This window comes from Phasianus colchicus, chromosome 16 (genome assembly GCF_987193195.1).
Source record: "Phasianus colchicus chromosome 16, bPhaCol1.hap1.1, whole genome shotgun sequence".
Classification (NCBI taxonomy): domain Eukaryota; kingdom Metazoa; phylum Chordata; class Aves; order Galliformes; family Phasianidae; genus Phasianus; species Phasianus colchicus.
Genome location: NC_143451.1, coordinates 8,386,473 through 8,403,342, shown reverse-complemented (window position 1 = coordinate 8,403,342; position 16,870 = coordinate 8,386,473). Strand labels below are relative to the sequence as shown.

General features: G+C 42.4%; 1 protein-coding gene across 3 annotated transcripts in view; it reads left to right on the top strand.

Moving 5' to 3' along the window:
* XYLT1 (xylosyltransferase 1) overlaps positions 1-16,870 on the top strand; it is a 152,390-nt gene that overhangs the window by 83,378 nt on the left and 52,142 nt on the right. For all 3 annotated transcript variants that reach the window (XM_090151553.1, XM_031606986.2, XM_090151554.1), the window contains exons 3-4: positions 10,372-10,544; positions 11,151-11,353. In XM_090151553.1, coding sequence (XP_090007679.1) covers positions 10,372-10,544; positions 11,151-11,353 — 376 coding nt within the window. The remainder of the gene's footprint in view (positions 1-10,371; positions 10,545-11,150; positions 11,354-16,870) is intronic.

Genomic DNA, 16,870 nt, shown 5'->3' with positions numbered 1-16,870 from the left:
TTTCAAATGAGTGATTCCTGCTTCATAGAAGGGGGCGAGCTGAGATGAATTCAGCAGATGAACCTCTTCGGTATGTTTTAGCCGTTGAGCTACAGGAAGAACAAATTCCACAGCTGTGCAAAGGTGCCAACAGCTGCAGCAGTAATTGGAGACCTGGCGATACCTGGAGAATCCGCTGGTCCTCTGCTGGTGGCTGTGGGGTGTTTCCCCTTCTGTACGTCAGAATTGCCAGCATTAGGTTCCTTACTGATCTCCCTGGCACATGGGGAGGCTTATAACCAGTTTCCTAAGAGACTGTTGGGGCTTTCCCCCCATTTCTCTTTCTCCCTGCGCCCCCTCATCCCCCAGTTGCTGGGGATGTGCTGCTGTTACCTGCAGGCTGCGCTCGGTGCCCTGGGCTGCACAGACCTGCAGTTGGGGCAGCCAGCAAGCCTGAAGCTGTCACTCTGTGCTCTGCCCAGAGCCCGTACTTTCCCTGCTCTCGTTTTTTTAAATAAACATGCTTTTTTACAATCTGTGAGATGTTTCTTGTGTTTCACACTTTCTCGTCTCCCAAATGAGGTTTTCTTAGCAGTTTTGCTGCCAGTTGATGGTTTTTCTCTCCTGCTTTACCATGAAAGCCAAGTTGTGAATGAATTGTTTAGTTTGGAGCTCCACTCCTTAAGCAAAGAGGGACTGAGCCACATCTGAGCATGGTGTTTTTTGTTTTTCCTCTTTCCACAGTTAGCTTGTGTATTGTGAGCAGGTGGCAGGTAAAAGAATTCTGTTGGAAGCCAGATTACACCTAAAGCTTCAAAGCACTTTTTCAGCATGTGCTTTCCCTAATTTAAACACGTAACTCCTCGGACTCGTGCCCTGCTCACAACATGCTGCACCACTGCATTGTGCCTGGAGACCCGTGCTGCTCCACGGCTCTCACTCCTGCACCGAGCTCAGTGCCAGCACAGGTGGGAGCTGCAGGTGCAGAGCTGAAGTAACCTCAGGAATAATATCCATTGTTATCTTTGTCTTTAGAGAAGGGGTCAGTGTTAAAATTGCAGTTTTCAGCATTGGGCAGATACTCCTTTTTTGTGGGAGAGGACAGACTCCTCTACGGGTTGCTATTGGAGCAGCTCCTTGACATCCAGACACATTGCAGCCTGGTTAAAATCCGTGGGAAATCTGGAGCTCCAGTCTATAAATGATGGCGTTATTGCAAGAATGCGTTGCTCATATGAATTCTCCCCGGATGCTTTTAGCCACAGCCAGTAACTTATTTAGTCAAAAAATACCATTTTTCTGCCTTTTTTTTTTTTATTGTTGTTGTTGGCTTTTGTTGTTGTTGTTTTTACAGCAAAACTGAAATGTGTACGGAAAAAAAAAACACTTCAGATTGCTTTTGTTGAACAGTTTCCTGTGCCACTAATTTGATTTTCTTCAGTTAGTGGTATGCTAATGGCACGGAGCAATAGAATGAAAAGTCCTTTGCTTTAGCGACAATATTGTGCTTTTTGTCTCTGTTTTTTGTCCCTAAATATAAGTGTTGATAGAAACCAGTCCAAATAATTTTCATGAGAACATTAAAAAAATCATCCTAGCTGAGATAGATCAGGTAGTAACTTGTTGCTTGGTTGCAAATCCTGTTGTCTCAGGGGGATGGGTGGTAAAAGGACAGGATGCCCATCCGCCTGCTGGGACCTCAGTCCTCTTACTGGTAATGCATCTCAATAGTTGCTGTCCGGTTGTGAAAGAGGGAATTAAAATGATGCATTTCTCCTGCGTGTTTAATTCTGTGTCTTTATGAATGAAAAGGAGTTTGGTATTTAAGATGTGTTATCCATCTGGTGAGCTATGGCCAGGGACTGTCAGCTGATGGACGCGCACAGTGTGTTGCAGCGTTGGCAGGGGCTCAGGGCTGTGCTGAGCAGAGGCAGGGGGCTGAGCAGGCATGGCAGCGGCCGTGTGCCCGCAGCGCCGATCCCGACACAGCATGGAATTGAAGATATGATTTTCAAGGCGCCCTAATTGGATTAGGGGGATTGTATTAAAGATATGTTGACTATGAAATGTTTAGAGGATTAATGCTCCATGATTTTCTTCTTAAACCATCTGCGTTAATCCCCCTTGATCAGCAGCAGCTTCTGGAAGGCATTGCAGCCAGGAAGGCAGCGCGGCCCCACCGCTGCCATCCCAGAAGTGCTGCAGTTTGCACTTGTGGCCTGTGTGAGAACTGCCGTTCCTCTCTTTCTCCTCTGTTTTGACCTATGCATGTATGATGAAATCCAGCTAACGGAGTGCAGCGCTATTTATTATTCAGATGTTATTGTAGCTTTGCATACCGTATGAGTAATCTTCCAAAGTCTGCCAAAGGAACCACTGTTAATTGCTTGCAATAGAATATATTTGCTGTTGGAAATGTCACAACATAATTATGTTCTATTTCTCTGTCTGACAAGTAATATACTGGAAGAAAATTGGTCCTCTTTTTCTTCCCTGTTGGGTAAAATTATTCACGCTTACCCTTTCAGTAGTGTACATGGTAGCAAGCGTTCTTGAAGCACAAGAGCTAATCAATGATAAAATAATTAATGTGTCACTATTAAGACAGATAAATGAAAAATACATCATACAGGGAGCGTGAAGTGCACAGGGTAAGGTTACGAAAATTTAAATTGCCCAGAATTAGTTGATTTAATGCACATAATCCAGGGAGATATAAAATAAGCTCATTGATGGATTATTAAGGTGAAGGTCCAGGTTTTGGAAATGTCTCGTGATTCTACCCGACAGCCGCAGTTCCTGCTCATCAGAAGGCCTTCATTGCTGGGTGAGATGGCCAGACCCAGTGGTCAGCAGGGCTGGAAGCAAAAAGTGAATGATCACGTGGTGCAGCCCTGCTGCTTGGAGCAGCCTTGGGTAAGCCATTCTTACCAGTGTCCTCTGCCACAAGGTATATTTCAGAAGAGTTATGTGTCAGCCCACAGGCAGAAAAAAAAGAAAAAATTATCATCTGAACGCAGAAATTGCATTTATTTGGGAAGCCAGTTTCTGAGGTGTAGCATTTGATGTTTTAGTTTAAACATTTTGATTGTGATTATTTTTTCACTAACCCACCAGTGTATACAGTGCATATGTATGCACAAAGATTGTATGTATATCCATGGTATGTACACATATGTGATTCTGATGTCTCGTGCATCTTTTATTTCCACAATATGAGATTCTTATAAGCAATCAGGTGCGTCGCAGTGCTGCAGCTTCGAAAATCCATGGAGCTGAACTCAGTGGGATGTGGCTCTGGAGTGGAGCTGTCTGTGTGTGTGCTATTAATCTTTTGTCTCTATGAAGAAATTTCTATTAATTCCACTTCCAGTACAACTAGTGTCAGCTAAAATGGAAGTCTGAACTTTGGCAGTGTTTTCCAACACATGCCGCAGGTTTGCAGGTTTATTTTCGCCGCATTGTTAATGTTAGTCCTTCTCAGTGCCTAACTAGGCCTGTTCAGACCATGCCAAATACCAGCAGAAGTCTTCAGTTTTTTCATCTGTCCAACATCACATTCGTGGTCATCATCGAGATGATGAGAGAATCAAGGCAGACTCTGTGCTTCGAAATCTGATTTAAAAAAAAACAGGAGACAGATGTAATGGGAATCTCAAAGGAAGGATGAATTTGTAGTTAGCAGCCCAAACCCTCATGTGATATAAACAATCTCACTCCTACAGTTGCAGTGAAGTTACCCTGGCCTTACCAGCTGGTCACGGTGACTGGCTGTTCGTTTCTTAAGGATATCCAGGGAGACACTCCTTGATACGGGGCGTGAAGGATGGCAGCACAGTGGTAGAACAGAGCAGGAAGGCATTGATCACCAGGTAACCAGCACGCATCTGTCTGCCTCTTCATTCCTCAGCAGTCTCGGCAGATACCTCCTGGGCGGTTATGTGAAGTAGAGGCTATCCTAACCATGTAAGTGCATTTGTTTTCACTCCTTATTGATTACTCGTGCTGTGAGCATGATGGGAAGAGATGGAATAAAGGTTGCGGATGTGCCAATCTCCAAATATGCTACAAAACAAAAATCAAGAAAAAAACACAGTGGAGTGCTAGAGTAAAGAAAGACTATGGTCTTAACTGGGTTTAAATGCTAATTTGAGGCTTGAGGCTTGATACGGTTGTATTTCTGTTACACTTTGTGTTGTGATGATTTTGATGCTTTCTTGCTGCCTTGATTGCTCCATAGCAATGGGTTAGTTTTCAAGACCAGTAATGTCAGGGAGGAAAAAAGTTTGGCTGACACGCTCCAGCAAAGCTACAAGTAACTGAGATGTGCCTCCTGGGAACGTAGCCATTTTCATCATTAGAATGATCAGAAATGCAAACTTGATAGTTAGCATAGCAAATGAAGATTAGTGTGTGCTGTGAGAGCAGTGTAGCAGTATCTAACTATTAGATTGTCATTTGCAAAACATAGAAATGGTTACAATAACTACTTGAGGCTGACTGCAAGACAAGGCAAAATTTGTATTTGGAGCACAGCAAACTGCTTCCAGACCCAATGCTGCCACTGTTCTTTGAAATCCCACTCACACAATGTGTTGGCATAGCACTTGCATACATGTAATCTGAATTTCTGCACTTGGGTTGATTTTCACAGTCCTGTGTTATTGCAACAGCTTTGGGATAGAAAAAATAGAAATCTTTGTTCTCAGGGTTCTTCAGTGTGAATCCTTCATATGGTGTGGAGACAAATATGGTGTGGAAACCCAAGTTTCCTGATGCAGGTTTCTTTTATATCTAATGGACTGTACCCGCTCCAATGGGGCAGTGGTTCTTGGATGAGTATTTGCACTGGTGCACACAACACGAAAGTGAAGCAGCTCTGACAGGAGGATGACAGAGCAGGGATGGAAATGTTCTCTTTCAATTTCCGAAGTAGAAAATCATCATCTTTTTTTCCCTGGAAAAGATAAAAACAATTCATTGTCTTATGATCCAGTTATGAATATGAAGCAGTTCTCCATGTGTCCTCTCTCCTCCTTTCTTCACACACTTTATTTTTCTGTTCAGTGAAGTTAGAGATCCTCCAGCATGGGGGTTACAGTGAAACTCAGCCCAAATCCATGACTATTACCAATTTTTCCTTACTATACTGAAGTTCTGCAGGGGCATAAAACTGCTTCACCGCTCACAAATTCACTGTGTAGAAACTTGCAGTGATCTCCTGCAAGACCTTGTCCAGCTGTAAGGCAGGGACTCCTCTCCTCTGGCTGCCCTCAGCCTGTGCTGCCATGTTTGACACCATAACAGCAGGCCAAGCCTGCCCACATCAACCCCTTTGTTCCAGGCAGGGCTTCTGCTCGGCATGGGAGATCATTACTGAAATCTGTCTCTTTAATGCTGAACGGACAAGTCATCGAGTGCTTGTACATCACGTTTTGCTGCTCCCCACCTACCTTGCATTGATTTTTGCTTACGGGTTACTTGATTGTGTGAACTTACAGAGGATCATAAATTGCTTCTGTAATTCATGGCAGAGGCTGGGAATGAAAAATACTCAAGAGGAGTTGTTGAGATAAAACATTACTGCAAAAAAAAATTGAATATCCACTTTTCAATAGCAGCATAATTTCTGAAATTTTACCCAAAGTCCTCGATGCTAGTTTGCAGATAGTAAGTACGGGTAACAGCAATTTTAAGGAAATCTGCAAATCATAACCAGGAGCGTTTCATTTTGTAAGTCATAAGCATTCCTCACAAATCCCTATGCCCTGGGGACAGCTGCATGCAAGATCTCTGCTGATTCCACCTCTTCTGCTTTGTTGTGTGTTAAAACCCAGTACAAGAAGGTCTGTGTATGGCCAGTCATGTGAACAAATTGCATCAGGAGCCAAGTGTGCTTTGCTAAAGGCAAAACTCGGGCGGAGGTGATCAGCAGAACCCCGTGGTCTGAGCACAGTGCTCATGCCTGATGGGAGGCAGGAGGGAGGCTGGGGTTCCTTGCATCAGCACAGAAATCCACCTGAATTAAATGTGCTGCTCGGCTCACATTTTGATGAATCACCTGCATTGTGACAAAATCCTATTTAGTTTCTGGGTTCTGGGACAGCAAAATTTGCTTTCTCACCAAAGAGCAATTCACATAGCTGCTTCAGGAGTTACCTTGTGTGTGTAACAGTACCCTCTCCTGAGCCGGGTGGCTTTACTGAAATGGATGCTACAGTAACAGAGCATCCTCTCTTGCTTTGCTCCAACAAGAGCGTCCTTGTAGATAAGTCCAGAGAAATTTTGCTATTTTCAGGCTGTCAAACAAAGACTTCTCATAAGATCCTAAAGGCTCACCTGTAAGTTGCCACAAAGCTGTTTGTTCTGTTGCTTTTATATGTATACACGCTGCCAGCTACTTCTGCTGCTAGTTGTGTTGGAAACATTCAAGTTTCTAAGTAGAGATTTTTTTTTATTCTTGTCTCCATTTGAACACAGCAAAACTGTCTTTGTTCTGTGCTGACCAACATGAAAGAGGTTTCAGACAAAGCCAAGCCTGGACATTTCCAGCCTCCTGGGTTGCTAGGAGTGCTGAGGAATTAGAATGGAGGAACCTATAGACAAAATCTGCAACTGCTGCTAGTGGCAGAAGTGGTCCCAGGGCTGTTCCTGCGTGTTCAGGCAGGGTTGCAGAGCTCTGCCTCTATGGAGTGCTTAGGGCCGGGATTCCTGCTGTATTGGTAGCTATCTGATTGTGTTATGGATGTGATATTGGTAAATAGTGTGCTGAACTACACAGCAGTACCTCTTGTGATGTCCTCTGTCAGCTGATCCATGGTATCAAGGCCTGGCACGTGCACAAAGTGGTGTTCAGGTTGAGTCAGCAGCATCCAGGCATTCTGCTGAACAGACAGGATGATGCCAGGCTTGTAGTAGAAATGGATGGATTAATTTACAAAAAATAATATGGCTCACAGAATTCATTAAAAGGTTGCTAGGTGCTGCTAGAGAAGTCTGATGATCTCATTAATTAGCACTAGAAGTAATAGATTAGTTGGTTCTGAGTTCTGCTGGTGGATGATTGAGCATTATGTGGCACTACAACAAATAGGAAAGTGATTGCACAATGTTTATTACTCTGGCATTTAGTAATACTGCAGTGGTTGAAGAATAAACTCTTAATTATGAGTATTGATTTCTCTGGGGCTTAGAGAATGCAAGTTGGAACTGCACTGGAGAAGAGGTTTTCCTGTTACCTGCAAAAAGAGATGTGTTTTCCTGGTAAACCTCAATATAAGCTATTGAGCAGGATGCCAGAAAGGCAACTTCCATTTTTCCAAGTAAGTTTATAAGAGGCATTTTGTCACAGAGACAAAGACTGCTTTTTTTAATGTGACATGAAGGGCTATGGTGTGCCACGTGCATGATAGGTCTGTTAGGAACACTGTTGTTAGTGCTGTTATACTCTTCCCATTGTTTATACAGCTCTGAACTCCTGCTGTATTTATTGAGCAAAAGAATACTCAGTGTTTCACCTTATTCAAAAATCCAGCTGGTTCTCTATTTAATCAGCAGAGCAGTCTGTAACACAGAGTGCTCATCAGCCCCAGACTGAAAACAGAGAAGTGCCAGTACAGAGCTGAAGCAGCACATACTCTGACGTATGGAAAAACTGCAATGTTCTTACCTTCATGAAATTCCAGGCAGGCAGGGAAAGGATTAGATTGAAGGAGCCAAAATAGCGTGCAGGTGGAAAATGGGACTGAAAAAACCTGAACCTTAAAAGGCAGAAGGAAGGAACACATAGAAAAAGAGGAAAATAGCAGAGAAGAGAGTAAGTCACTGCAGGAATTTATTAGAGAAACCTTATAAAGTGAAGTGGCATTTCAGATGAAAATTCAGGAGGATTTTGTTTTCAGTAATTGCTAGGTAAATGATAGTGTGGATACTGAAAGCAAGTGAGTTTAAAATAAAAGTCCCACAATACAGCTATTTTAAATTCCCATCACCTTCTACATATCATTGCAGAAAGCCACTAATTTCAGTAAAGAGGTATCCAAAAATGTAATGAAAACCACTAAAAATATTTGTGCCCACTGATGGGACATTGACAGCTTGAAATCAGAGCAATTTAAATGAAAAATTGTTTGTTTCAGCTATTGCAATTGCCCTTCAGTCTCCCGTCAATTCTCCTTGTGCATTTTTTTTCTGTCACGGTCACTTTGTGTCCCTGCTGCTGAGCAGAAGCCCTGAGCACACACTCAGAGGAGAGGCTCAGCAGCGATGTAGGAGGAACAGAAGAACTGAGTGTACATAAATGCCATAGTAGACAAACTGGATGTGATAGAAGAAATGAAATTTAAATTCTGTTCTAATCTTTTAATCTGAGTTCATCTGAGTCTTACTGAGTTAGTGGATGATTTTGTAAAGAAATGCCATTTAAGCTGGTGGTGTCCTTTTTAAAATTAAGAGTGATTCATGGCTAGAGATTTTTTGATAGGCAGTCTGAACACATCTTGGGACATTAAAGTTGCCTTAATTTGTGAGCAGTACCACTGCAGATAGATTTTCCCTGCGGGGCTGCAAGGAGGTAAAGGTTTTTCACTTGGGACAGATAGGCACCTTGCTGCCTTTCAACCCCATATGTAGTACAGCAAAGAGCCTTATTGCAGAGACTGGATGCACCTCTCACATGGATAGCTTTTCTTGGCCTCCAGAACAGAAGAAACATGTTCTTATCTAAGGCAAAGCACTAAGGAGTATGACTGAGGAGAAGAACCTGGAGGGAGTATCACTGGAGATGCTGCAACCATCCCTTTCCATCACGTGGTGCTGCCTTACAGCAGGATCTGTCTTGTGGTTGTCTAAAGAAGCGTTTCAGTTACTCAAACAAAAATGCACAAACCTCTTGCATCTGTGGAGCTGAGCAGAGGGGCAGCCCAGAGGACAGGAGCTGGAGCTTACCTCTCCGCACACACTCCTCTGCTCTTCTTTCCCACACAGCAGGGCTGTGGAGCACCCATGGGCTGAAGGACTGCTTTCCTGCTGGGGGAACCAAACTTCCCACCCAGCTGAGTGGTCTGGTCGAGCTGGTTATTTATTGGATACGTACAGGTGCACTGAGTCTGAAGGATCCTGTTATGCCAGAGCACGGTGTATGGATTAAGTTGATGTTCTTGCATGTGATCACTGCTGCTGCTTTCACCTGGGGTAGCTCATGCGTGTCCATTTCTGCACCTTTCTCTGTAGTGTCAAGTGAATGTTTGAATCTTGCTCACATTCACTTCTATTTCCAATAATTAAGTACGTATTTCCAATATAATTAGAAGTTCAGGCTTTTCAGGATGGTCAGGTAGATTTTCTTTTCTGACAAAATGAACCAAAAAGACAGCACAGATGAAACCTTTTTTTTTTTTTTTTTTTTTTGAGGAGCATTTTAGACAGTGATACTGCCTAGGAAAAAAAAAGTTTATGTTTGCAAGGAGGAAATGGAGGCAGGGGTGGTTTGGAGTTTGTTAATCTTTGGGGTACTTTTCTTCTGCTTACATGCAAAATTTCAAGTTCCTCCTAAAACATTTCTATTGAGAAAGATCCTGAGAAGGTCAGAGGGATGAAGATGTTGTTAGATGAAGAATGAGTGGTAGCTTTTTGGATAAAATTAGGTTTTTTCTTCCATCATGATCAGATTTTTGAGATGAAGAGATGTTACACAATACCAAAACAGGGCTGTCTGCATTCCTGAGTAAAAATGTCCCTTCAGCACTTATCAGTACATCCTGCCATAAACCTACAGTGTGGTGTTTTCCTTAGAAAATTGAGACCATAAATTCCTCTGTTAATATAAAGAAATAAAAAATAGATTTGAGAAAGGATTGTGAGGCCCAGTCTCATACATGGAGAAGCAGAGGTGCACAGAATGCCATTTAAATGTTCAAGGCTACACCTGCTGTTGCAAATAGATGCTATCTGTCAAGATAATCCTCGGCCGCTGTTAAATAGCAGAGTTTTACCAGGCTCTCAGCAGAGCTGTGCTGATCAGAGAAATGAGGGTTGTTTGATGGAGCGAGGGGTTTCTTGCTGAGGAGTTAGCTTTGGCATTCTGCAAATACTTTGAACAGCACTTAGAAACTTTGAGATGATTGCTTTGAAGATGCAAGTGTGCATGTCCAGGCAGAGCTTGGTGCGTCTGACTCAAAGAAGGAGCTCAGACTTTTGAGTCCTTCCCCATGCTCATGTGGCTTGGTCTGGGTGGAAGCCTCCAGGCGGGGACGGTCTCGGTGGAGCATGGGCTGGCACTGCTTGGAAGTTCTCACTTCCCCTTAGAGACTGGTTTTGAAAAAAAGAGCCAAGGTCAAATGCGTGGTGTTCTCAGATACACTCAGAGATGTCCTGTGTTTTGTTTTCAAACAGGAAAAGCCAACAACAATGTACAGTGGGATGAGGACTCCGTAGAGTACATGCCAGCCAATCCAGTCAGGATCGCATTTGTCTTGGTTGTTCATGGCAGAGCTTCTCGGCAGCTCCAACGCATGTTTAAGGCTATTTACCATAAAGACCATTTTTATTACATTCATGTTGACAAGGTAATATATCACTGGTTATAAATTGCCTGTCTCACCATCTGTCAGTCTACTCATCTTTGTCATCTTCTTCATCTTCTCTTTGCCTCTGCCACATAAAGTGCATGTCACTTCTTGTCTTTCCATCTGTTATATGTTTGGAGCCACTTTTTGTATAACTCTTTCTTGTTATCTTGTCTGTGTAAGAGCCTTCATCTCTTTTTGTATGTCTTTGAGTATCTATCCATGTCTGTCTGTTGTACACTTAGTAACTGACAAGTTGCTGCAGACTTACTGCAGTGGCCTCTTGGATGGAGAGCTGACCTGAGGTCCAGGGCAGCTCAAGATGCAGGTATTAACAGTTACCTAGGATCTACTGATGAGAAATTATAAATAAGCATTAGTTGTACTGGTTAACAATTACTCAAGTTGTAATGAAACGAGCTAAAGGAGGGAGCTCTGCACGTTTCCATATTAACATTTTGCAGAAGAAGGTTGTGCACTGTAGCAGCTGAGGGCAAAGGTCACTACACTCAGGTAGTCAAGAAATACAGCTACTGGTTAGTCAATGCAGGGAGGGACAATTTTGGACAGAGTAACTTGAATATGTCACTTTTTTCTCCTGTAAAGCGATCCAATTACTTACACCGGCAAGTGCTCCAGTTTGCTAACCAGTACCCAAATGTGAGAGTCACTTCTTGGAGAATGGCAACTATCTGGGGAGGAGCAAGTCTTCTGTCCACCTACCTGCAGAGCATGAGGGACTTAATGGAGATGAATGACTGGCCATGGGATTTCTTCATTAACCTCAGCGCTGCCGACTACCCAATCAGGTACAGCAAGTCTTTTAAGCACATTTAAACACGTCTCTTGTTCCTAAGGGAAGTAAGTACTGATGTAAGGGATGGTGTTTCTGCACAGCAAGAAATAGAGGTCAGAGGAGGAGTTTCTTGTTTTACAACAGGAGACTCCTCTTGGTGAGGCTGCTGTCTGATAACCGTGGTTTTGCCTTGGAGACTGTCACCTTACTGTACCCTATGCATCTGTGGCTGCAAGCAGCTTAGAAGAACCAATTCTTCACTTTCAGTGAGGAAGCAGGTGCTGCTCTATTTAGTCCCCATTTCCAGCAAGGGGCACCTAGAAGAGAGGCTGAGTAAAGTAATGGGAAACACCAGAGCTAAATGAACTCCAGGCATGGGGAGATCTCTCCCTGCCAGGGTTCTGATCAACAGTTTGATTTGATGTCTCAGAAAGAGCTGAAGGTGTGAATGTAGATTCAGTGAAGGTAATGTTCTGTTCTTCCCTTTTTTTAGTACTTTTTCTGTAAAGGATATTGATAGTAGAAGTGACAAATAAGTTGCTAGGAGTCAATTATATCTTCAGCACCAACCATTGCCTGAATGTCTCTATTCAGACACCATCAGGGAAAGAACTTCACACATCACCGCATGACAAGGCTTGTGATTTTAAGTGAAATTACGTTCTTTCTGCATTTACATAACTCAGGCAATACAGCTGCATTCAGTGAAGTTTACTACATTATGCAAAAGTAGGCCATAAAAAGGGGAAGGAGAGTAAAAACTACAAAAAGCAAAGAACAACCGTGCTTCAGCTGTTGTTTCTAGGCTATAACAACTATCAAGAAGAGAGAAGGAGGAAGTTCTCCTTGTGACATCTGTTTCCCTTCATACTGAAAGGAATCAAGAAAAGGGAAATAACTTTCTTGGGTAATTCTCCAATAAGTGATGACATTGCATGCTCTTTATATTAATAGAAAATAAATAAATAAATACACTAGCAAAAGGCAGTAAAAAGAGCTGATTAGATTTCTTCAAGATCTCAAATAATGGGTCCTTTTCTGAATCTTCCTTCTCAGACAGGAATCCCCACGGCAGTGTGAATTGAAAACAGCGTGAGCTTTTGCCTTAGGAGGGATTCCTGTGAGAAGTGGCAAAAGGCTTTGTCACTGGTGCCCATTTCTAAGCATTGCCAGTCAAATGCAACATGTTTTGGGGAGGAAAACTAGGCAAGAGTACAAGAGTCACAGAGAGTGCACTGATATTGGACCAAGGGAGTTTAACTTAGAGCTCCCAGTATTTCACATTGCATCTGATTTGGTGTCCTACAGGAAGAGCTGTGGCAATTTTGTCTTACTGTGTGTGATTGTAAAGGAGAGCATGTAACATTCGCTGTGTCTCCTGAGTTCTGCAAAAAAGTAGCTTCTTATTCCCTATAACTTATTTTCCTGCTCAGGAGTCCTGCACTGATAATAAAAAGTAGAATAATGCAAAGCAACAGAGGAGAAAGGTAGGTGATGGGACTTTTAATCAAGTCAGATAAATTATAAGAGAATAAATGGTTGGAGGTGTAGTGTAATTACAGGACAGTCCCAGCAGATGTATCCAGTTACCATGCTGTGGTATTGTGTTCACCCTAAACATAATCTTGTAGTGCTGAGGCCATGACCTGCAGCATTCTCAAACGCTCTGCGAAACAAGTCAAACCTCAGGGCCAAATGGGATCAGTCACTAACAGATGTGGCCATAAACAGCCACAGGATTTGTTGAGTAGACTGCAGTCAGTTCTGCATTAATGGATTCTTTGTAGTGATGCCGTGGTATCTTAAAGTCATTCAAACTCCAAACAAGTGCCATTCAGCTGGAAAAATTCCAGTTTGTTTCTTCATGGTGGGAATTGTTGAAGGCTGCACTGCTGCGTTGCAGCTGCTCTGGGATTGCGTGGTGGGCTGCCAGCAGCTGGGCAGGCACTGAAGTGCTCACTTCCCTTCCTGTCAAAGCACTCTGTTACCAGAACTGTTTGATACAGGCTCCGTCTCTACCTGATGCACTTCAACACAGAGTAAAATGCCTCTTTTAATGCTATGACTTCAATAACAGTGAATTACAGGTGCTGTAAAATTTTTTGAATGTGGACTATTACAGCTATAAACCCTAGAAAATGTTAGCTCATCAAAAATATGTATGAGTCCATTTAATTTCCATAGCAGAGGTGCTATAAATTAATATTCTTTATGATCTTTGGGAAGGCACTACCTCTCTGCGTACAGCACAGATTGTTTTTTCAGGAAATAGTAAATAGGGTGTTTGAGGGGTTTTTGCTTTTTCCAGACGTTAGGCCATGATTTGTTAGATAATGGGTTAGAGGCAGTTCTCACACTGGTTAGTCATATTGCAGTGTTTTTAGCTAGGCTTCCCTGCATAAGAACATATGAATTTTGTGGATTAATAGTTTTTATCCAGAGCTGCTTCACATTGAGCTTTCGTTTCCCATCTGCCATTCCATCTGTAACACTGAAACCTTTACTACTTCTCTTCTGATAATAAAAGCTAATCCAGCCTTATAAGTCAGGAGAACACATTCTCTATGCGGGGTTAATTCTGTATGATGAAGCCTAAATCTGTCTGGGGAGCAGTCTGCTATGCTCACAGGCTACATTACAAGTACTGGGAACCCTTCATCTTTTAGAAGAGATGCCTAGAAGCAGATGTCAAGGATCACAGCATATGAAGGCACAGGGAGAAAAAAAAAGAAAGATCAGAACCATTCATTTTGGGAGGGGAGCAATTAAAATTGAAATAAAACATATGCAAACTAAGAAAATGTGAATATCCCTGTTGCTGTACTTCGTGCCTTAGTGTTTAGCTTTTGAAGCCTTGGTGGAATCTGTCGACCAGGTACATACAGTGAGGTTCTCATTCATGTGCTTCTAGTTGTCACTGCAGTAGAAATCGCTCACACAGTCTGAGCATTGAGATACCTCTTGACAAAATACTGCATTCTCCTCTGGCCATGAGGCAGTAGGCTGTTCGTTGGCCTGAGGGAAATGATTTGGAGCATCATCTAACTTGACTCTACTCAACCCTGATAACTATAGTGAGTAGGAGAAGGAGCGATGAAATGGCAGAGAGATACTTTGGATAGGAGTTTTCTGACTTCTTTCTCTGTTTGCTCTAAGGCTGTGTGGTTTAGGGTCTTCTCATTGCTTTAAGGGTTTAAAAAAAGGCACATGCTTTCAGGTTTCTCAAGATACCATCTCCCACAACCATAACATTCACAGAGAACAAAAAATATACCTTCCTTTTTCTTACTTTTTTCATGATTTTTCTTTTGAGGAAGAAGTCTGTTCTTCTGAGAGTCTCTTTCAAAGCTCTGTGGGAAAGCTATCAATGTCTTTATGCTTTTATTTACATGCGTATCTATTTGCATTATTTATTGCCTCTGACAAACAGCATCAGGTACTCAACCTTACCTTCAGAGACTGAAATTTCACTCCCAACAAGGGGAACTATGGTGAGCATCTATTGATGCTGAATGTTTAATGTGCTTTGCAGGAGTCCTTGAATAATGGGACAGGTGAAGTGTTGCACCACTTAAATGATCTCATTAAACTTCCTAATTTAACGGTGAATGTCATGTCAGTGCTTACCTGGTCACAAAGCTTGTACAAAGTATAGACGTAATGAAACATTTGAACTTTTTGTAATTTACAGTAAATCACTGAATCTCAATCACCAAAGGGATCACCAAATCTAATTGCCAACTAGTGCTCTGTCTTTAATAAAGGTCAAGCGAAATTATTAGCAGAAGCTTGGGGAGTGCTTCAGAATGGTAAGAAAATAGAGTGGCTTATTTATGGAGACGGGAATGCAGATAATACTGATTTCCAATTATGAGCAATTGGGTATAATAAAAGAAAACCAGTGAAACTATTTGTGTTTTGATAGCTCATACTATGAACATGAGTTCATTTTAGGATAAAGATTTTACTGAAATGTCTTCCTGCATTGTGAAGACTCGGTCAAATGAGATAGTAGAGATTTTGGTGTGGAACTTGAATATGTATCAAAATACTGCATCTGGGGTAGGGTGGATACAGACTCTAAGGGAGTAAATTGAATGATCTAATTGGGACCAGTACTTTCAGCAATGGGTGCCAAAGTTCATGTAACTCATGATGACCATCTCTGTTAGTCAGAATTGTATTCAAAAATTAAGAAAAATAAGCTGACAGAAAGCTCTTGAGTGACCTGCTCTTGTTTTGTTGTGTTTTCCTCTGATCAGGGTCAAGTTAACCTTTTTAATGCTGAGTAGCAATATTCACTACACATTTCAGTGTTCCATAGGAACTTAAAGGATGCCCTGTGAAGCAGGTGGACCTTTTTCTCAGGTCAGTGTTTCCAGTCCATCAGCCAGCAGCAGGCAGGCAGCCTGACTCAGTCCTTCATTTGCTCCAGCCGACCTGTGCTCTTGGCTCCCTAGGGGAGTTGTTAGCAAAGATAACCACCCAAAATCAACAGTTTTGCTTGAATTCCTGCCAGATCTTAACATGGCAGGCAGCCTAGCAGTGATAAAGCTGTCCTTTCATTCACCTTTCTTCTTCACAACTTTCATCTCTAGTAGCTTACATGTCCAGGTCCAGGCCACAGTAGGGACCAGAAATTGCTTCCTTTGGGTATCAGGAAAGGAAACCAAAGAGAAAATGTTTTGCCACTTTTTCAAGTTGTTTTTCAGGTGATGGGATGACCCGAGGGATTAGCAGTTTTCTTATTTGAGAAGAGCATGGGTGACTGACACTATGTAAAGTTCATTGGAGATGGGTTTTGCTCTGTATAGCAGATTTCCGATGACCTGCTAAGATTTCTTGTGAACTTTTGACCTAATGGCCAGACCTTTCAAGCGGATGACTGAGAAGGAAGTAGTGAGAGAATGCAGTTTGTATTGAGTGAGCAAACCGGACTCCAGCTCTCCATCTGCTTCCATAAAACTTCGCAGCTTTGCAACAGGCAGACTCAAAGTGCACTATTGGGAGCACAGAAAAATCTCTTCATAGAACTGAAACAAAGAACTGAGCTTTAAGGTAGAGCACTCTAGCTTTATGAGAAATGTCTGATACCCAGCCGTGCCTTCTTGTTGTAAAATTACAAATCCAAAGCCATCAGGGCTGATGGAAGCTGTGTAGTAGCAACATGATCACCAAAGACATTTGCTCAAAAGGCAATTATGCTCTCTCTCAACTTCTCATCATTTTGACTTAGTCGAACAATCATTCTTTCACTGACGTTCTGACTTCAGAGCCATCTCTTCACAGCTCTTTCCTTCCTGGTAGTACATATGCTGTTGCTCAGTGTGAGAGCCTGTATGAAGGATGCCGGTGTTCCAGGACTGGGTTTGACCTTGCACTCTGCTCATGCACCCCTTGCAGTGCTGCTCATAAAGTCAGGCCTTGCCAATAGAGCAAGGAATTGGGCAGCAGGGAGATAATACATTATGCATGCTTTAAAGTGTGTTTCAAACATGATCCTGAGCTGAAGCATGGGAAAATAGTATCT